The 22511-nt window shown below is 38.9% G+C and overlaps 1 protein-coding gene across 3 annotated transcripts in view; it reads right to left on the bottom strand.

Annotated features, from left to right (window-relative positions):
• The window catches only part of LOC103040366 (peripheral-type benzodiazepine receptor-associated protein 1), a 186633-nt gene that overhangs the window by 3323 nt on the left and 160799 nt on the right, over positions 1–22511 (bottom strand). For 2 of the 3 annotated variants that reach the window (XM_022665817.2, XM_022665818.2), the window contains 7 exons: positions 11743–11882; positions 10055–10223; positions 7241–7309; positions 5111–5164; positions 3591–3703; positions 3397–3468; positions 832–960 (listed from right to left, as the gene is read on the bottom strand). In XM_022665817.2, the coding sequence (XP_022521538.2) occupies positions 832–960; positions 3397–3468; positions 3591–3703; positions 5111–5164; positions 7241–7309; positions 10055–10223; positions 11743–11882 (746 nt within the window). The remainder of the gene's footprint in view (positions 1–831; positions 961–3396; positions 3469–3590; positions 3704–5110; positions 5165–7240; positions 7310–10054; positions 10224–11742; positions 11883–22511) is intronic. The other variant, XM_049466266.1, reaches the window with a different exon arrangement.

Below are 22511 nucleotides of genomic sequence, written 5' to 3'. Positions count from 1 at the left end.
GCCGTCAGACTCCTGTGTTGAGCTGCTTTAAATCATGGGTTCATGAGGTAAGAGAGCAAATACCCACCCAGAGAGAGCACAGTCTCTCAGACTCTGGCTGCTGATGGTCAAGCAGCCAAAGTTGGGCAAAGCAGTTTTTATTTTTTTTTTCTATTTTTTATTATTTTTTTAAAACAGGGAGGTTATTGTGGGTCTTCAATAGGTGTTAAAATAAAACATCTCAAACACAATACAGGGATGCACAAAAAGGGGTGGGTCTAATTTCTTCTTTCAAACCATTCTCAAACTAAGTTAAGGAGAGAAGACAATTGTTACAGACTTTCCTAGAGGGTTCTGGGACAAGTTCAAGGTTCTGTGTAGGGGACAATACTGACACACTACAGATGGAGGTCAACAGCAGGACACTTACGCTCACTGTTTAAAGTGCACCCCTTTCTTGTGCCTCTGTACCACAGCATGCAGGAACAGATGCAAATGGAAAGAAATAAACCATGCAAAACAAATGAGAACATGCAGAGCAAACCAGATGTGAAGATAATCTTAGATGATGTGAAATTCTGTGTATATATGGCTCATGTGTTGTGTTTATATTAAATTAATATTTCTGTTGGTTTTGTAATAAATAGTCATAAGTATATAGTATAATAGTATAAGTATATCGTATAATGTGATGAAAACTTAATGCCAGTTTTTCTGGTATCGACAAATAAAATTGAATATAACAAACACACTACCCTGTGTGGGTACATGCAAACACACACATCAACACACAAGCTGCTTTCTAATAAACTCCGGTGGTACAAACACACAAACACCCAGACAAACACTTACCTGTGAATCTCTCCGGGGTTCAGCTACAGGGTGTTCCACCGGCGCTGCAGCTGCTGCCTCCTCCACAGTCTCTGGAAAAGCCTGGAGGAAGTTGGAGGGCACCAGACCTTTCTGCCCATTTAAATCTCCCTAAAGCAGTAAAAACACAACAAATCCCATCATGCACCTCTTTACCAAAATGATTAGACAGAAAAGGTCAAATACTAATACTCAATAATATTCAGTTCTCAAATATCAGTTTATTTGATGGCTACCAGCATTGGGACATAATATTACATGGATAACACTACATGATTTTGGCCAAGTTTTTCATTGATTGCTGACAAAAACTCTGCTTGGAGGCAAATTGCATAAATTACTGAAAGACGCTCGCCGAGCCGTTGTCAATTGATTGCTGACCAGTTGCAGACTGACAAATATCTGCCATGCTAGATACCTGACCCAGTCGGCGACTGGGAGTCAAGAGCAGCAGCTACATACTGCCAATGGAATTACTCCCTGCATTACCAGAGCGGTTTATAGAGAGTCTGACCACTCTCTGTCCCCCTGTTAAGGTCCTGTCCCACTGCGATTGCGTCTAAATATCCACTAAAGTACGTCCAAATTTATCAGAAAACACTGCGTCCACTGAGTGAACGCGCTGCGTCCAAAATATAGACCAGATTACGTAATTTGGAAATATAGTCCATATTACGTCCATATTCCGTCTAAATTGAAGTTGGACGCCGACTTCCAAATTTGTACGTCGACTTCCACTTTTTGGACGTCGACTTCCAACTATATATGGTTGTTTTTTCTAGTGAATCATCATTTCTTCTTGAGCTACAAGAGAGAGCACATCTATTCTCTTCTACACAACCATGGACCACAGAATCCTTGCAGGGATGGTGCAGCAGCAGAACATACTCCTCCATGTGCTGGACCAGACCGTGAGGAGGAGGAGGCGGCAGCAGGAGAGGACTGTATGGGTCAGGTCTTGGATTGTACGCCGGGTGGAGTTTGGACTGTATGACCGGCTGATGGTAAAGCGATGGACGCCAGAAAAATATTTTTATGGACGTCGACGTCCACCTGTACGTGCCGTCCAAATATCCACTAAAATAAGTCCGTACTGCGTCTAAATATCCACTAAATTACATCCATATTAGTCGCCGTCTATTCCGGAAATTTTGGGAGGTACCAAAACCACTTTTGCGTCTAAAGTGGACGGCAACGTCTAAACTACGTCCACTTGGACGGTGCCGTCCAAATATCCACTAAACTACGTCCAGATTGCGTCTAAATATCCACTAAATATCCACTAAACTGCGTCCACTGAAATTTGGACGTACTTTAGTGGATATTTAGACGCAATCGCAGTGGGACAGGGCCTTTATATCAGTAAATGACTGTTTATCTATAAACATATGCTCAGTTGCTCCATATGAACCCATTCATGTTGGACTCACTGCAAGTGCGTATTCTCCTCTACAGAGATTATCTGGCATGACTTCACAAGTTCTAGTTTGTTTAGTTCTGGTGTTTTCTTGTGATGAAACGTGTTTCTGGAGAGCAGCCAGGTGAGTCTGCGATTTCCCAACAACAATAAAATTGTGTAATTTGTGACCCTGTGTCTCTGATCTGATCAGTGATGTCGTGTAAAAGTCTTTACAACTAAAGCACTCGCGATTAGTGTGAACAGCACAACGAATGACCATTCAAGTATACAAGTCGTGCAGTGTGAACCTGGCATAAGTGTTAAATTAGTAGATTGTAAGACCTTTAAACTTTGTGTTTCTACATAAACGTGAACATTAAAATGTGAACAGATTATCCTAAGACAACCAAGAACTCAATATAACAAAAGATGTAAATACAGTATCATTTTTTTTACATTTACACTGACATGGATAGGAGAAATCTGACCACCTCCAAATGTGGTTTGAGTGATCCGATGCTAAACTTCATTTCTTGATTTAAAGTTTTTTTTTTTTTGTAGATTAATATTAAAAGACATAAACAATTAAGGGCCACATATGGAATTACATATTAAACAGTAAAAAAAGTGTTTGTCCTCCACAATCCCCTGATCTAAACCTGATGAACTGAGATGGTGATTTGAGGTGATTTAATTGGGATGAGCTGGAGCTTCACAGTGTGAAGGAAAAGCAACAGCTATTGTTCAGCATCTCCAGGAACTCCTTCCTTCAAGATACTGAGAAAACTTTTTCAGGTGACTCTCCCTCATGAAGAAACTGAGATTAAAATACCAGATCTGTCCTCAAAGATAAATGAGCTACATAGAAGAAGTTAACAGAATAATTCAGCATGTGTTCCTGTATAGCTTTAAAATATACTTCAATATTAAATTTACAATGTAAAAAATCATAAAAAGAAAAGAAAACACACTGAATGAGTAGAGATGAGTCCACATATTTGACTGGTACTGTATATCCAGATACTATCCATATATGAAATGCATATTAATGCCAGATGTACTGTAAAACAGACCTATAGTGCAATTGACAGTTCCAGTCAGAAATGAATTATATGAGACTAAACCTGTGTCTATAATTAGCTACTCACATAAAAGAACCCGTCATCATCCATATCTCCAAACACGTAGATGATGTCTCCAGCGCTAAAGGTCAGCTCAGCCTGTAACAGAGGGGGTGACAGGGAAAGACCATGTGTTCATTACCGCAAAGTTTTTAAGATTAATGTTTTAATGCACTGTGCTGGTGGATTTTAATTATTCTGAATATATAGTGGAAGGTCACCTCAACGTCAGCGTTAGGAGAGCTTTCTCTGGGGTCGTAATCAAAGATGGCCACCATCCTGCGAGGTCCAGGGTTTCCCATGGCGGCAGCGGCACCAGAGTGTCTAGAGTTATCTGTCAATCGAAAGACAGCAATGTAATCAAGCTTGGATAAACAAAGTAAAAATGCGTTTACCCTTTAATATATGCATATACAGCGGAGGAAATAATTATTTGTTCCCTTGCTAATTTTAACAGGAAGAGATAGAATATCAAAAATAGAATCCAGAAAAGCACATTGTATAAATTATATACATTTATTTGCATTTTGCAGAGAAAAATAGGCATTTCTCTTCCTCCAAACACAGTGAGTTGAGTTTATGTCAAAGACCTCAATTTATGTCTCATCTGACCACATCACCTTCTCCCAATCACTCTCAGAATCATCCAGGTGGGCCTGCACTTGTGCCTTCACATGTGACTGTGGTCCCAGCTACCTTGAGACCATTAACAACTTCCCCCAGGGTAGTTTTAGGCTGATTTCTCACCTACCTCATGATCAAGGATACCCCACAAGGTGATATTTTGCATGGAGCCCAAGGTCATTTTGTATTTCTTCCTTTTTTTTTTTTTTACTAATGCACAAACAGTTGTCTCCTTCTCACCCGGTGTTTTTTTGTAGCCTATTACAGCCTTGTGCAGGTCTATGATCTTGTCCCTGACATCCTTAGAAAGCTCTTTGGTCTTACTCATGATGTAGAGGTTAGAGTCTGACTTATTTCTCTGTGCAAAATGCAAATAAATTTCTATTATTTATACAAAGTGATTTTCTGGATTTTATTTTTGATATTCTATCTCTCACTTCTAAAATGAACCTAATCTTAAAATGACAGACTGTTCATGTCTTTGTCAGTGGGCAAACTTACAAGATCAGCAAGGGATCAAATAATTATTTCCTTTACTGTATGTTAGCGCAAGCAGACATTATGAACAGTTCGGGTCAGCTAGTGGTCAACCTATAGGATAGAAAATTAAATAATGAGATTAACGCATGCATGAGATATAATGACAGAATTTTAGCTGGTTATGAAAATAGCATGACTGTTATTACAGTACAGGGGAAAAAAAACATGGTGTCAATCACATGCAGTTAATGATACTAAACATAACAGTGCAAAATATACAGTAGCTAAAGAACATGGCAGGAACAACATGCGAGTTATACAGTATGAATTAATGCAAAAACAAACATAGTTACTATTAGAACTATGAATTATTTTTAATATAACAATGTAGAAACAATGAAGAACGAGCTGGTGCCCCAATGCTTTAGTGCATATAGTGTCTGAGCAATGAAAAGAAATAAAAGCCTGAGGAAGAAGAGCATGTGTTAAGTCTGGATGCATGCTATGATGCATGCACACACTGATCATGCAATTTCAGGAACAAGGGACATTTTCTTGGACCAGAAAGGTGAAACAGAGCCCTGCTGGTCAGGCCGTACTGCAGACAGATGCACAGCTGGAAGAAGCGGGTTCAAACCTTGGCTGGAGGAATCAATGACGGAATGATCCTCAAACACTCCTGCTGTCTCCACTGTGGGAGAGGGAAAAATGGGGGGGTTAGTGAGGGTCTCTGGAGGCTCTGTGTTTCTGGGTTAAAGGAGGAGAGGGTCAGGAGTCACAGGGTGAAGAGACCAGTCATCTCAAACTGAAACATTACAGGGCTAACAGGGTCACTAGTGCATCTAGAGAGCACATACTCACACACAGGCATATATGCACACAGTTACAGTCACACACACAAACACACACACACACACTTATACACACACACGCAGCAATAGAACACGGCATGACAGAGGAGACCAGAGAGGATTCTGGGATAGGGCACAGTAATGGCTATGCTTACTGGTTACAGTTTAATTATTTTCATTTCTTTGTATTCATTTGCTTGATTATTTTTCTTTCATGATATACGTATTACAATAGTCATGTTTGGTACTTTTGTTGCCATAGCAAAACAAATAAAGCACAATAACTACATTAACACATCTGCTTGATCTGTAAACTTTAACACGTACATGAAAAAAAAAAAGAAAATGCTAAGTCGTCATTTATCACACTTTTTACAGAGCCTGGTGTTGTATTAGCAGTTTTATTTAGCGCTGTAAACACTGGTACTGTACTCACTACAGCAGCGTTCAGAAGATTAGTAGTTTGTACTAGTGCTGAAATATGGATAAATAAATCTCATAATTAGCTCTCAGGGTCCCATTTTATTTTGTGCAACTTTATTTAGGGCATCAGTGTGTCTTTGCTATCGTAACAACGGGAAAAGTATACCTTGTGTGGCTCAAAACAAGCAAAAGGCAGGTAATAAATCTCATAATTAATCATAGGAGTGTTTTGGGCGTAATATGAAATACAACAATCAGAGTGTCACCTGCCATTCCCTTTAAGAGACAGGTTCACTCTGACTTTGGCAGACTGCTATCTTAACAGCGCAGTGCTTCTGCACTTCTCAGCAGAGGAAACTGACCTGCTTGTTCACGCTCTGAAGGTGCGCAGGCAGGTCATTTACAGAAACAGGAATGTTATTTTATTTTGTATTCTTGTATTTGTTTGCTGTTGATGGAAAAGTTTGGTTTGAGCACTGCTGTGTGTCTGTGTGCGCGGTGCACCTGCATTGTCAAGATAGGAATAAGCGTCTGATTGATAACTGTTGATGACTGATGAGGGTCTAAATTAGTCAGTGGAGCACCTGTGTTTTACACTGCCAAGATAGCAATACTCCAGAAATTTACCTGAGCACACCTAATTTTCAGACATTATTATTACACATTAATACAAATTATTATTATTATTATTATTATTACTATTATTATTATTATTATTATTATTAATTAATTTATTTTATTATTTATTTTAGTTCTATCAATTACCTTTTTTTATAATTTTGTTGTTATTTTAGTCCTCTTTTTCTTTAATTGTGTGTATATTTTATTATTCTAATTATTTATCTTTGTTTTATTGCTTTACATTTTAGCCCGCCTGCATATTGTTAAATATTTTATTTCTCTTCTTAACTAAATCCTATGTTGTTTGCTTCTTTTTATAACTTAAACTTATATTTCAGTCTCTTTAATTTTGTAAATGAGGGATACCCTTAATGTATTACCGAGTGAAAATAAAGGTTAATTGATTGAGATATATTCGTAAGTATCTTTGAAGCGATTAAACGATGTAGGCACAAGGTGTAAATATAGACAGACTATTGGCAGGGTGTAAGATAGCAATAAGCGTATCTTGCGTAGGGTGTAAGATATGGCCCTTACTGTTTTACACCTCCCTCCTCTCTGTGTTTCTCTCTCTCTCTCTCTCTCTCTCTCTCTCTCTCTCTAAACTATGGTATGGCCTCATCCAAATCCACTAGGTATAAAATCAGCCAATGAGATCAATCCAACAGTCGTGCCATTAATGAACCATATCCCATGAATCCTCTATGATCAGAGTTTCCATTAAAGCAGTGCAGTCCAACATCTTCATTCTGACACGAGAACAAACAGACAGACAGACAGACTGACAGGGGCAGCCGATATGCCAGGTGGGGAGGTGGGGGTGGTTAAGGTGGGGACACAACACAAGACCGTGAGACGACGTGGAGACACACCTTTCTTGGAGCGTCTAGGTTTGGGCGGCGGGGCCGGGCGATGCGGAAGCTGAGCGAGTGAGCGCGTGCCTTGATGGAGGTCAACACAGGAGAACGCGGATTGAAAGCGAAACCAGACAACAAAGTGGGCCAGCAAACAAATGAGGCGCCCAAAGAATAGTGATTTTTTTCTTTTTTTGAAGGGAGGGGGGTGGGGGTGGTGTTTTATCGACAATGACAGTAACAAAATCAACAACAACAAAAGACTGATGATTAACAGAAAAGAAAACCCTTAAAACAGAAACTCCATCGAGAGCAGAGTCGGCATGGCAGGCTACAGTGAGCAGGAAAGGGTTAAAAACCATGGCTGTCAGAGAGCATTCTGGGAAACAGGGTTCAGGGTGCTCTGAGATCAGCGCTCTGGCTTTAGCGAGGCGCCTCTTTCCGCGTCACGGCCGAGATGCTAGCATGATGAAAGAACACAGCAACATCAATAACAGATTTTTTGGCACTTCGTTGAGCAGCGTTATGTAACACTGGACCGTCGTGAATGAAAAGCTTAGCAAAAGCAGGAATGGGGTCGGGGCTGTCTCAGAAATAAACAGACCACAAACTGCAATAAACAATCATTACAGCACATGATGAGGCCTCGACTCAAACAGCTACACTTCCAGGTGATGAGCGCTCACATAAAATCAATCAAAAAAAGTTTTAAAATGCTAAATTTTGGAGGAAAAGTCTGTTTAAATCGTTTAAATCGTCTCAGACCCCATTTACACCTGGTCATTTTAAGCCTGGTCTTTAGGTTTAGGAATGTATCTGAATTCTGAATACACATATATATATATATATATATATATATATATATATATATATATATATATATATATATATATATATATATATATATATATATATATATATACAGCTCTGGAACTTTTTTTTTCCAAATTGAAAACCTGAATATAATCAAGAGGAAGATGGATGATCACAAGCCATCAAACCAAGATGAACTGCTTGTATTTTTGCACCAGGAGTGTAAAGCATAAAGTTATCCAAAAGCAGTGTGTAAAACTGGTGGAGGAGAACAAGCCAAGAAGCATGAAAACTGTGATTAAAAACCAGGGTTACTCCATTAATATTGATTTCTGAACTCTTTGAACTTTATAAATATGAACTTGTTTTTTTTTATTATTTGAGGTCTGAAAGCTCTGCATCTTTTTTGTTATTTCAGCCTTTCCTTATTTTTTGCAAATAAATTCTCTAAATGACAATATTTTTATTTGGAATTTGGGAGAAACGTTGTCTGTAGTTTATAGAATAAATGTTCATTTTACTCAAACATAAACCTATAAATAGCAAAATCAGAGAAACTGATTCAGAAACTGATTTTTTTCCAAAGCTGTATTTTTTTTTACGATATTAAGCTGACACTCTTATCCAGAGCAAAGTACAAGGTTATTTCTATTATAGAATTGAGTCAATGTTGTTAGAAGTCTTGCCCAAGGACTATTGGTTTAACACGGCATCCAGTCACCCAGAAGTACAGTGTTATACAGGAGATTCAGGAGGTTCTCCAGCAGTATTAGCATTACCTGCTAAGCGCTAGCCATTTAGGCCGTTCAGAACCCTGGCTACCACTGCTGGAGTAGCATTAGCATTACCTGCTAACCGTGCTAAGCACTAGTTCTTTGCCCGTTCAGAGGTCAGCATTGTCGGCCTGTGGTCTGCACATTTATTGTGTTAAAACAAGTAACGTGGGATGAACCGCTAGCTAATACTGCCCTGGTTTACCCGAACACTTAGGGTTCCTCAGTGTAGTGCTTCCGGGCGGCAGTTAAGCGGCATTAGCGGTTAGCCGCTAATGTTAATGCTTCAGCTTTAGTGGAAATCTGGAATTCTAAGCTTATTGTAAATAAACAGAAGCGCTTTACTCACCCAAATGAACAGTTTTCAGGAGAGAAATCTGTGTAAAATTAACAGCACTTGTTTAAATTGTCTGACTCGTTTACTTAGTTTGTTTACTTAGCTTAGCTTAGCTACTGGGGAGCGAGACCTGCCAAATTAAAAGGGAAACATGGCGACACCCCTGTTCCTTACTAGTGCCGCTTAAAATGCGCCTTATAATCTGGTGTGCCTTATGTATGAAAATAGATGCTAATTTAACAAAAATAACAAACCTATTTACACAGAATGGAAAACACAATAGTAGTAGGATTGTCTTCTATGATCTTAGCATACTACAACCCATAAATACTAGTCTTCTTAAACAACCAGGTGTAGACGGGGTCTCAGTGTCACATAGAAGTGCCAGAAAGCTTATGCATGAGCTGATAACATCTTTCAACAGGCATGCAACCAAAGAGCAACAACAGCAACAACAAGAAACCCTGAAGTGCATTTTAAAAAGGACTATGTTGGCATCACTGATCCGCAGCTGTGGTTCTGGATTATAAAGAGACTCTTTGCTAGAAGGGAGGAGCAGTGGTAAGAAGACTGGCTTTAATTTTAGAAACCTGTCCTGCTGTATGAAGTCTATAATCCTCGCTGGTCATTTTTAGGAGCGCTAAGCGGAGGACCAAAACAAAACAAAGAAAAGCAAAGCGATGCTGAGAGTGACGTAACCCTGAACATCTGCCCACTCAGCACAGATCCAGTTCTGCTTCTGATCCACTGAATCTGAGATCTACTTTCTCACTGCAAATCTGCTGAGCTGTGATTCACTGATGAACCATCATCACCAGTCCATTTATCCTTTCGCTTCAAATTTAAGCTTCTGATTAGCTGGTTAGTAAAAGGGGTGGGGGTTAAAGTGTGACTGACAGTGAGACCTACCTATCTTCTCCATGGAGGCTTCAGTGGAGAGGAAACCCTGCCTCAGCAGCTGGTCCTTGGTCTCCTCGTCATCCACCTGGATCTCAGACACCATGTTGCAGGGCACATAACCGTGCCGGCCGCCCGATTCACCCCGATAAAACCCGTCTGCGTCTTTGTCCCCATAAACCTGTGGGTAAACGCAGGACATGGGTTACACATGCCAGGGGGTAGTTTGTGCCAGCATAGAAGCGCTAAGCTAAGCTAAGCTAAGCTAAGCTAGGAAAGAGTGTGTATAAGCATTAGAGCCTATACCAAAGACACAAAAACGCATACTTACATTTGATGTCCACTTACTGTATTCAGTCTACATTAAATTTTCACACTGACATTATGAGGGGTGTTTCAGCACAGGCTTTCGGTCTTTAAACCAAGCCAATCAGGACAGGCATCATTTACATATATGAGTTTTAAAGTGCACAACTAGTGCATCTCAAAAAAAGAAAGAACATAATTGAAAAGTTACTTTATTTCAGTAATCCAGTTTAAAACGTGAAACTCATTATATAGATGTATTACACACAGAGTGATCTACTTTAAGCCTGGTACTTTTGGTACTTTTGGCGGTGTGGGCAGTGTGCCAAGTCCTGCTGGAAAATGAAATCTGCATCTCTATAAAAGTTGTCAGCAGAGGGAAGCATGAAGTGCTGTAAGATTTTGTGGGAAAACAAAACTGCACTGACTTTAGACTTGATAATAAAACACAGTGGATCAACACCAGCAGATGACATGTCTCTCCAAACCATCACTGATTGTAGAAACTTCACACTAGACCTCAAGCAGTTTGGACTGTGTGTCTCTCCACTCTTCCTCCAGACTCTGATCCCTTGATTTACAAATGAAATATAAAATTTACTGATGATCAGTGATGGTTTGGAGAAACATGTCATCTGCTGGTGTTGATCCACTGTGTTTTATTATCAAGTCCAAAGTCAGTGCATTGTTTTCCTGGACAACTTTTATAGAGATCCGGATTTTATTTTCCAGCAGGACTTGGCACACTGCTCACACTGCCAAAAGTACCAACTGGTCTTATATTTAATTTTCTAATTTTCTGAGACACTGATTTTTGGGTTTTCTTTGGCTGTAAGCCATAATCATCTTCAACAATAAAATAAATAAAGGCTTAATATAGGTCACTCTGTGTGTAACACATCTATATATTAAATGAGTTTCACATTTTCAACTAAATTACTGAAATAAAGTAATTTATTATACGGATGTATTGAGATGCACCTGTATATATATGCACCTGAATATATATTGGAGTCTATTTTAACTCTGTTGTTCAAACAGTAGATTTATATTCAGAAATTGAGAAGGAGTTCGTAATCCAAGATGGCTGCACTCCACATCAACAGTAGTAAAGGGAGTTGTATTTCATAGTTCATTATTACTTCTATCTATTTGTGTCTCATACACCAAGTACTGCCCAGCGTCTCTCTGTGAACATGTTTCTATGGTCTGTGGGTGCACAAAATCCTGCATAGTGTATCATCATTAACTGGAATTGCTAACAATACATATATGGGACATACAATATAAATGGGAATCTTTTTTATTTGATTTGGCATAAATAAAACAGTCCTATTGGCCAGCTGGGGTCAGGGCAATTTCACAAGGTCTCGGTATTACATAACAAACCATACCTTAATGATCTGGCCCTCCCTGAAGGGAAGCTCCTCCTCTGCAGCGTCTCGGTTGGGCGACATTGTTACGGGATCATAAGGGAAGAGGGCCACAAAAACCCGGACTTCATTTTCACCAACTGGCCTGGATTCTCCCACATCTGCATACACACATACATATGTGGAATATAATTCATCATATACAGTATATATAATTCCTCAATTGCTTATACACCTCTGGAAAAAAATAAGAGACCACTTCAGTTTCTGAATCAGTTTCTCAGATTTTGCTATTTATAGATATATGTTTGATTAAAATTAACATTGCTGTTTTATTCTATAAACTGCGGATAACATTTCTCCCAAATTCCAAATAAAAATATTGTAATTTAGAGCATTTATTTGCAGAAAATGAGAATAACAACACCTTTATTAACTTCATAATAACAATGTAACGAGATCTTTTATTAAATGCTTAAAATCAGGGTTTTCTTCTACTGTCATCATGAGAGGCTCCATCTTTTAGATCTTGTTGGAACGAACAAACAATGAGCCTGATTGTGGTGCTTTATTAAGAACAAAAATAACAGCTGACTGTTTAAACTACAAAGAGAAAGAAAGAGAGACAACGAATTAGTGAGACAGAGTGAGAGAGGGAGAAGGAGAGAGAGAGAGAGAGACAGTACGAGCGCCAAACCCTGCGCCTTTCTTTTTTACTTATTTGGAGATTTGCCAAATTTTCCCCCCATAATTTCCCCCATCCTTAGCTCACAACACTGGGAGCGTGAAAACATGCCCCTTCCAATACAAGTGAAGCCAGGACCTGCTCCTTTTCAAACTGCTGCTGATGCAACATCACTCAGTGGAAAGAATAACTCCCCAGCTCTGATATAACAGATAACAGACAGCACAAAAGCTCCTAAAAGCTCAATACACTTTGAGGAGAACAATAAGCTGCTTATTTTGTTATATTAGAGAGAGAGAGAGAGAGAGAGAGAGAAAGAGAGAGAAAGAGAGAGAAAGAGAGCCTAACCCTGCGTCCACACTGTAAAGAAACAGGTGACCATTTATTTCCTATGGCCGGTTGTGGACAGTTTGAATGATCTGCGTTTTTGCGTGTGCTTTTTGCTTGTGTGCTGCAGCATGCACTCAAGTTCCGCATTACGTTCATTGGTTCCACAAGTCTCCTATAGACTCCCGGTGTCCTGTGTATTCTGTGTGCGCTTTTGATCCCCATACCGCGAAGGTTCGTAAAGAATACACATACCGTTACAATACTAGTAGTGAGAGTTACGTTGGGGCTGGGTCTCCAGTCGTGGTCAGTTGGAGAGAGCACTTGGGTGCACAGCTATAAGGCTGGGCTGTGGTGCTGCTCTGTACTTTGCTTTATTTAATTAGTTATGAATAAAGCTGTAACATCTTCCTGCAAGAAGCTCTGAGACTCTTCTTCCTTCAACAGCCAAGGCAACACACTAACATATACATCTCACATATAACAACTGGTACGTTGAACAGCAGAGGAGATGACCAAGCATGCCTCTTTACCAAGCGCTTAGAAATATACAATTTCCAGTTGAAAGGCAATTTCAGTCGGCATCAAAAAGAGGAATACAGCAATTTGGTGCTGTGAGCAGGATCAGAAGTATACAACAAAACACACACACACACCCAAATAAGTAAGGTCCCAGTTCAGAACCACGTGCTGAAGCTGCAGAAATGCCAGCGCCGGCTCCACCCCCATGCCTGGCTCAAAGTGGCGTGGCCCAGGCGTGTCCTTAAGTGAGGTAATCACAGTAAAACCCACTGAGCCTAAGCCTGCGTGAGCCGCTTGAGGAACGTGCGAGCTCTTGGGATCCACACACACACACCCACCCACACACCCACACACACACACACGCATGCATATATATGCATGCACACACACAGAAACAAAGTAAACGAGATATAGATTTATAATTATGTGTACAAAAGTATAATAGGCCACTTCAAGGTGCACCGATTACAGCAGACACATTGCATTTCATCACACTATATATATATATATATTATATTTATATAATTTGCTATACCATTCGCAGCATCAGATCACCAGATATCCCATCAGGATTCTCTGGAGATGCTACACATGAGCACAAAGTCACCATACCCAATGCCAAGTGTTCATTAAGGGTTAGAGAGCCTCCCAAGCATTCAGCTGTGCAGCACTGTGCAGCTGCACTGTGTTTTCTGCAGTTCTGCAACTCCATTCAGTACCTTCGGGCTGCGCTGAACTGATCCAATATCATCACTGACATCATCTTGCCATGAGCACCCTGACCACTGTTCTTCTGTGCTTCACTCACAAGATAACACCTCACAACTTATATTGAAGTATGGATGTTTCCATGTTCATGGCAACCTTTTTTTTTTATGTGAGACTTATTAAAATAATGTTCCAAACAGACAGCACCAACTACGATATTTAAATCCACTCATTCTCCATTTTCGAGACCTGGGATTATGGGACGATAATTATGGGGGTCTACCATAGATAAGAACGGCATTAAAAATAATTTTTAGTCAAAACCGAAACTGTGCAAAAGGAAACCTTTAGCTGAAGGTTGAAAACCAAATATGGAATATGGTTTTCTCGATGCCGATTATTGCCTTTGCCTCTGATATTGGATTGCTTGTGTATTACCTGGACTGTGTTTTCACTACTGCCTCTTGGATTACCTCTGACATTGGATCTCTCGTGTATGAACTCTGGACTGTCTCTCGTTTATGGTATGGTTTTGTCTACATTGCTCTGGTTTCTGGTGATTAACTGTTTTCTGTATCAACCACGTATTACATCTGTTTATTTTTATAATAAACATATATTTTTATCAGTATCTGCACGTGTCTGCAATTCTGTGCTCATCATGACACTAAACTATAGCATGTTCCTTTAATCCAAACCCAAAAGTGTTGCCAATTCAATTAATCTAAAAAAAAAAAAGAAAAAGTCTGAGGTGAGACCAAAGCCAAATATTTGCTTAAGTAATCTAAACTTAGTAGTCTAGATGGAAACAGGGGTCCACGAGCACATAGTGGATTTTTTTTCGCCACCTGTTTTTTCTTAATCTTTGAAGTGTCTATTTTAAGATTCTGACAGGTAACAGGATGAAATAATGTCCCATGACATTTATTTTTAACCCTTTAATGCATCTATGCTAATTCTGAACGGGAAAAAAAATATGAAGAAAATGGCATAGCTCCTTGAGTTAACAACCTATACAGACAAATGAGCACACTTTTCCATACAATTCTGGGCCAAGGAATTTAACCGAATGGTTATTTTTAAGTTTTTTACACATTTTGACTTGATTTTGGGACAAAAATATAAAAAAAATGCAAAAAAATGTAAATTTGCCTGTATGTTTTCACATTACACTAAAATCATGTGCATTAAATATAAACATCTTGGGGTTTTTCTTAAACTTTGAAGTGTCTACTTTAAGATTATGACAAGTAACAGGACAAAAAATGTCCTGTGGGGCTTATTTTTAACCCTTTACTACACCTATCCCAATTTCGAACCTGAAAAAAATATTAATTAATTGGCATAGCTCCTTAAGTTAACAACCTATACAGACAAATGAGCACACTTTTCCACACAATTCTGGGCCAAGGAATTTAATGGAATGGTTATTTTTAAGTTTTTTACACATTTTGACTTAATTCTAGGACAAAAATATCAAAAATTAGCAGAAAATGTTAATTTGCCTGTATGTTTTCACATTACACTAAAATCATGCGCATTAAATAAAAACATCCTGATATTTTTCTTAATCATTAAAGTGTCTTCTTTAAGATTCTGACAGGTAACAGGACAAAAAATGTCCTGTGGGGCTTATTTTTAACTTTTTACTACATCTATCCCAATGCCGAACCTGAAAAATAATCAAGAAATTGGCATAGCTCCTTGAGTTTACAACCTATACAGACAAATGAGCACACTTTTCCATACAATTCTGGGCCAAGGAATTCAATAAAATGGTTATTTTTAAGATTTTGACACATTTTGACTTAATTCTGGGACAAAGAGATAAAAAAAATAGCAGAAAATGTTAAGGTCGCATGTAGGTTTTTACATTATACTAAAATCCTGTGCACTGGATAAAAACATTCTGAGATTTTTCTTAATCCTTGAAGTGTCTACTTTAAGATTCTGACAGGTAACAGGACAAAAAATGTCCCGTGGGGCTTATTTTTAACCCTTTACTACACCTATACCAAATCCGAACCTAAAAAAATATGTAGAAATTGGCATAGCTCCTTCAGCTAAAGCCCTATACAGTCAAATGAGCACACTTTTCCATACAATTATGGGCCAGTGAATTCCATAGAATGGTTATTTTGAAGTTTTTGACACACTTTGATTCAATTCTGGGACAAAAAGATAAAAAAAAAATAGCAGAAAATGTTATGGTCGCCTGTATGTTTTTTTACATTATACATTATATTTACATTAAGAAAAGTCTACTTTTAGATCCTGACAGGTACTAGGATGAAAAATGTAATAAGCTGCAGAACTAATTGATGATAAAATCCAACAATGTACTAAAAATAAAGTATTAGTATAGTGTGGTACTAATAATTTTAATCCTCATTATCACCATTGAAGAGATCATAAAATCTCTGTCCCTCTGTCCCTTCCTCCTGAACATCTGTCCCCTCTACAATCAATCCTGTCTCTTCTGCTCTTGCAAAAATGTCAAGAGAAGGAGGGAAGATGGGGCAAACTGACCAGACCGGCTCCAACACCCCCTCTTCCATTGTCTTCTCCCAACCCGTGCCCTGATCGTAAGGGTTTGGCCTTTCAGATTTTGGCTGATCTGTCCTTTTTTAGCTGGAAACCCTGTAGTTTACTCTGTCTACTTTAAAACCTGCATCCAGGGCTCTGTTAACACCCACCATCTTTTGCAGCATCTTGGTTCTCACGGCATTAATGGAGGTCAGTTGGCTAATAGACATACATAACATTATCTCCTGCTGGAGCTCATTGCTGTCCTGCCACAATGTACCAAGCTGCAGCTTCTTCAAGGGAGCTACTTCGACTTTGCTCTTAAAAGAACACTGGTGCAGCATAGTGTCCCAGAAGAGTGCTCCAGTATTTAGATCCCAGAGCTCCAGCTAGCTCAGAGACATTCACTAGCTCACTATGCAAGCCAGTTCTGTGGTCAAGAAACATGGTAAGGTTGACACTGCTGACATGGTTAAGGAGGTTCAGTAATGTGTCGGTGTTCAGGGTCCTCATCACACTAGACTTGTACCCCCACTTTACAGCTTGGTGGAGGTACAGGACAACATGGGTCTCCTGGTTTGACTGCAGGGCGTGGATCTCTGAACCCTGAACCCTTAACAAAATGTAAAAAAAAATTACACATACCTGTATATTGAAGACTCCATTCAAATGTTTTATAGCATTTGGATATGTGATGACTAATGTTAAGCACCGATAACTATAGTCAACTTACTTGGACATTTGTTAAAGTTAGGCAATTGGATCTCATATACCCATACCACTGCCCTCACTTCTCTAGCCCAGATGCTGCCTCATTGCTCCCCCAGACCTTGAGAAGCAGATCACATAGCTGCTTCTTATTTACCTTATTACTAAGAAAGCATTTAAAGTCACAAGATTTGTGGGTGTATGGGCCACCAATTATGACTTTCTCAGTGGAGAATCATCTGACCCTCTCCTGGGCTTTAACAGAGTCTGTCTGGTAGCAATCTGTGGAGATTAAGTCCTGCTTGAGAATCAAATGGTTTAAGAGCTGCATACAAATCTCTCCACATGTTGGCTGAAGGTTAGTCATCATATGGAAAAGAGCATTGACATCTAGTATGAAGAGTGCATCCTTAGGGTAGGTGACCTCCTCATCTCTATCTTGAAGGAGACGGTGGCCTTGATTGCTTTGTGTGCACACATTAGTGCCAGAAGACTTCAGAAAACTTCATGAAAGTTTTCTCCATGATCTTGTCCAGTACTGAGAGAGCCCCTGGGATTAGAGATAGCTCCTAGCTTGATGTAGGTGGGAGAGGTCAATGTTGGCAAGAAATGCCTCAAACCATGTTAGGTATCTGTATGGATATGGCTTTAAGCCAGCTTTACATAGTGGCAGGTCAACAATGAGCTCCAACAGGAGATAATGTTATGTATGTCCATGGTCAACTGACCTCCATTGATGCTGGAAACTTTCATGAAGTTTGTGAAGTCTTCTAGCACTAATGTGTGCACACAAAGCAATCAAGGCCACCACTGAGGCAGCATCTGGGCTAGAGAAGTGAGGGCAGTGGTATGGGTATATGAGATCCTATTGCCTAACTTTAACAAATGTAAGTAAGTTGAAAAAGGCTCAGACCTTAGTTATCGGTGCTTAACATTAGCTGTCATCACATATCCAAATGCTATAAAAACATTTGAATGGAACGCTAGAATTGTAGAGTCTTCAATATACAGGTATGTGTAAAAAAAAAATACATTTTGTTAAGGGTTCAGGGTTCAGAGATCCACACCCTGCAGTCAAACCAGGAGGAGACAGACACCCGTGTTGTCCTGTACCTCCACCAAGCTGTAAAGTGGGGGTACAAGTACAGTGTGATGAGGACCCTGAACACCGACACATTACTGAACCTCCTTTACCATGTCAGCAGTGTCAACCTTACCATGATTCTTGACCACGGAACTGGCTTGCATAGTGAGCTAGTGAATGTCTCTGATCTCAATACAGTTTTACATTGTACTCAGATTTGATTAAAAAAAACAGTAATAGTTTACTAAATACAGAAAAGCTTAAAGCTCACCTTCCGCGAAAATCCGATTTTTCTTGTTTTTTGTGGAATACAGTAGGTCTCTCCGAGTTGAATGTGTACACCTGCACATTAAACTGTTTTGCAGCCCCCATTGTCTGCAGGAGCTAAGCAAAGAAATCCCCCCTCCCCCCCTCCGAAAAACGGGTGAATTTTGAATTATCTTTCTGCCTACATAGGCAGAAACTCACAGACCAGCCCACCTTGGCTCGAGAAACTCCCAGAGGCGGAGCTGAAGCGACGCAACATCACCGCTCATCAGTTAGGAGGTGGGAGGCAGTGAGCGGCAGAGCGGTGGAGGGGCGTCGCAGTGCTCCTAGCCAATCAGAGGAGAGATATTTGCATGCTGTTTGCATGTATGAATATTCATGAGCAAAGCTGGAATCCGGTCATTTTGGACACACGCCTAAAACAGTCCATTAAAAAAGAGCTATACAGAGACACCTGAGCACTTTTTTTTTTACAAAAACGGCTCACATGTCATTCATTCATACTAGAGACCACAACTAGACATTTTAAAATGAAAGAAAAAACGACATTGTGGCAGGACAGCAATGAGCTCCAGCAGGAGATAATGTTATGTATGTCTATTAGCCAACTGACCTCCATTGATGCTGTGAGAACCAAGATGCTGCAAAAGATGGTGGGTGTTAACAGAGCCCTGGATGCAGGTTTTAAAGTAGACAGAGTAAACTACAGGGTTTCCAGCTAAAAAAGGACAGATCAGCCAAAATCTGAAAGGCCAAACCCTTACGATCAGGGCACGGGTTGGGAGAAGACAATGGAAGAGGGGGTGTTGGAGCCGGTCTGGTCAGTTTGCCCCATCTTCCCTCCTTCTCTTGACATTTTTGCAAGAGCAGAAGAGACAGGATTGATTGTAGAGGGGACAGATGTTCAGGAGGAAGGGACAGAGGGACAGAGATTTTATGATCTCTTCAATGGTGATAATGAGGATTAAAATTATTAGTACCACACTATACTAATACTTTATTTTTAGTACATTGTTGGATTTTATCATCAATTAGTTCTGCAGCTTATTACATTTTTCATCCTAGTACCTGTCAGGATCTAAAAGTAGACTTTTCTTAATGTAAATATAATGTATAATGTAAAAAAACATACAGGCGACCATAACATTTTCTGCTATTTTTTTTTATCTTTTTGTCCCAGAATTGAATCAAAGTGTGTCAAAAACTTCAAAATAACCATTCTATGGAATTCACTGGCCCATAATTGTATGGAAAAGTGTGCTCATTTGACTGTATAGGGCTTTAGCTGAAGGAGCTATGCCAATTTCTACATATTTTTTTAGGTTCGGATTTTGTATAGGTGTAGTAAAGGGTTAAAAATAAGCCCCACGGGACATTTTTTGTCCTGTTACCTGTCAGAATCTTAAAGTAGACACTTCAAGGATTAAGAAAAATCTCAGAATGTTTTTATCCAGTGCACAGGATTTTAGTATAATGTAAAAACCTACATGCGACCTTAACATTTTCTGCTATTTTTTTTATCTCTTTGTCCCAGAATTAAGTCAAAATGTGTCAAAATCTTAAAAATAACCATTTTATTGAATTCCTTGGCCCAGAATTGTATGGAAAAGTGTGCTCATTTGTCTGTATAGGTTGTAAACTCAAGGAGCTATGCCAATTTCTTGATTATTTTTCAGGTTCGGCATTGGGATAGATGTAGTAAAAAGTTAAAAATAAGCCCCACAGGACATTTTTTGTCCTGTTACCTGTCAGAATCTTAAAGAAGACACTTTAATGATTAAGAAAAATATCAGGATGTTTTTATTTAATGCGCATGATTTTAGTGTAATGTGAAAACATACAGGCAAATTAACATTTTCTGCTAATTTTTGATATTTTTGTCCTAGAATTAAGTCAAAATGTGTAAAAAACTTAAAAATAACCATTCCATTAAATTCCTTGGCCCAGAATTGTGTGGAAAAGTGTGCTCATTTGTCTGTATAGGTTGTTAACTTAAGGAGCTATGCCAATTAATTAATATTTTTTTCAGGTTCGAAATTGGGATAGGTGTAGTAAAGGGTTAAAAATAAGCCCCACAGGACATTTTTTGTCCTGTTACTTGTCATAATCTTAAAGTAGACACTTCAAAGTTTAAGAAAAACCCCAAGATGTTTATATTTAATGCACATGATTTTAGTGTAATGTGAAAACATACAGGCAAATTTACATTTTTTTGCATTTTTTTTATATTTTTGTCCCAAAATCAAGTCAAAATGTGTAAAAAACTTAAAAATAACCATTCGGTTAAATTCCTTGGCCCAGAATTGTATGGAAAAGTGTGCTCATTTGTCTGTATAGGTTGTTAACTCAAGGAGCTATGCCATTTTCTTCATATTTTTTTTCCCGTTCAGAATTAGCATAGATGCATTAAAGGGTTAAAAATAAATGTCATGGGACATTATTTCATCCTGTTACCTGTCAGAATCTTAAAATAGACACTTCAAAGATTAAGAAAAAACAGGTGGCGAAAAAAAATCCACTATGTGCTCGTGGACCCCTGTTTCCATCTAGACTATAGCAAGTCTCTAGGTGGAAACTAACAGACCAAATCAAAATGCTAATGAATAAAGATGTGGGTAAATATTCAAGTATGGGTGTTTTCCATGGTAATGGCAACCTCTTTTTTTTTTTTTTTTTTTTTAAGTGTGTGACTTATTAAAACAGAAGGGCAAAAAGTCATTGCAGCAAGAAATGTGACTGTCTAAGCAACAGCAGCATGCCGAAAAGCTGTGTGAATGTGTGTGTGTGTGTGTGTGTGTGTGTGTGTGTGCTGATCTGATCGGCCGAGGGGGAAGAGGATATGGGCAGTGAATAAGTGTCCAGCATGTTTGACTTAAGCTCCATCTCGTTACGTAGGATCACACCATCTGTACCACCAAGGGTGGAGCTCTCACATCCCCCTTAAGAGTGCATGTGTGTGTGTGTGTGTGTGTGTGTGGTCTGTCAAAAATAGTTGCTCTAGTAGGCTTCTGAGTTATGTATATTTTAGTCTCAGGTTTAAAGCGTATTTCAGAGGGGAAGGAGGAAGAGGAACCACGACTAAAATGATCTGTAAGGCTCAGCGCGGGTTGTGTGTTCAAAACGGCTAAAAATATTAAACTCAATCTTGTATCTCTAAAAATGGAAAATGCTAACAGAACCAACTGTCAATAGCAGGGATGTAAACTCAACCAGCTGGCCTAGACAGAGTCCTTATAAACTGGGACAAATTCAGACAAATAAAAAGTCCAACATGCCCCCAAAATTCTCAGTTACTATGGCAACTGACATGGCAGGGCTTTAAGCTGTGGTGTAGAGTAATTCTAAACACACAGGCCTGGGAAACACCTAAGTCACTATGTAGAGTCACTATTCCCATAGTCCTGTGAAACATCTGATTCACAATGTAGAGTTACTCTGTCATAAGCCACTTAGTGCTGTGCGATATGATGATAAATATCGTGGGGACGATAGAAAAGTGTCTATCGTGCTACTTACCTTCTATTGTCCCTATCGTTTCTACAGTAATTTCATCAATTATTCATGCAAATATATAAAGTAGGCTACAATGAAATGTATTGCCGTGGTCACTTTGCATAAACTCAGTTTATGTAAGTTATAATAAAGTAATCTTCTCAAAAAAGCTTCATAATGTGGTTTTGCGACATGAGGCTGCTTTACGTTATTTGACAGACACTTTAAAAAAATGTTAGTAGAGTTTATTTTGATAACTCAATGTAAATACCTGTATAATTTTGAAAAAAAATTATAACCTCATCTATTTTCATTTGATACATATATATTGCTGCACTAAAAGGTAGTAATTTTCATTTGTGAAAGTTTGGTTTAATGTCACTTTCAAAAAATAAAGTTAGAAAAAGTAAGCAATGATATTATTTTGTCATATTGTTCGAAGAATAACTGAAAACATACTTAAATATGATA

Source organism: Astyanax mexicanus, chromosome 1 (assembly GCF_023375975.1).
Source record: "Astyanax mexicanus isolate ESR-SI-001 chromosome 1, AstMex3_surface, whole genome shotgun sequence".
Lineage (NCBI taxonomy): Eukaryota > Metazoa > Chordata > Actinopteri > Characiformes > Acestrorhamphidae > Astyanax > Astyanax mexicanus.
The sequence above is the reverse complement of the archived record's forward strand: the minus strand, read 5'-3'. Positions and strand labels throughout refer to the sequence as shown.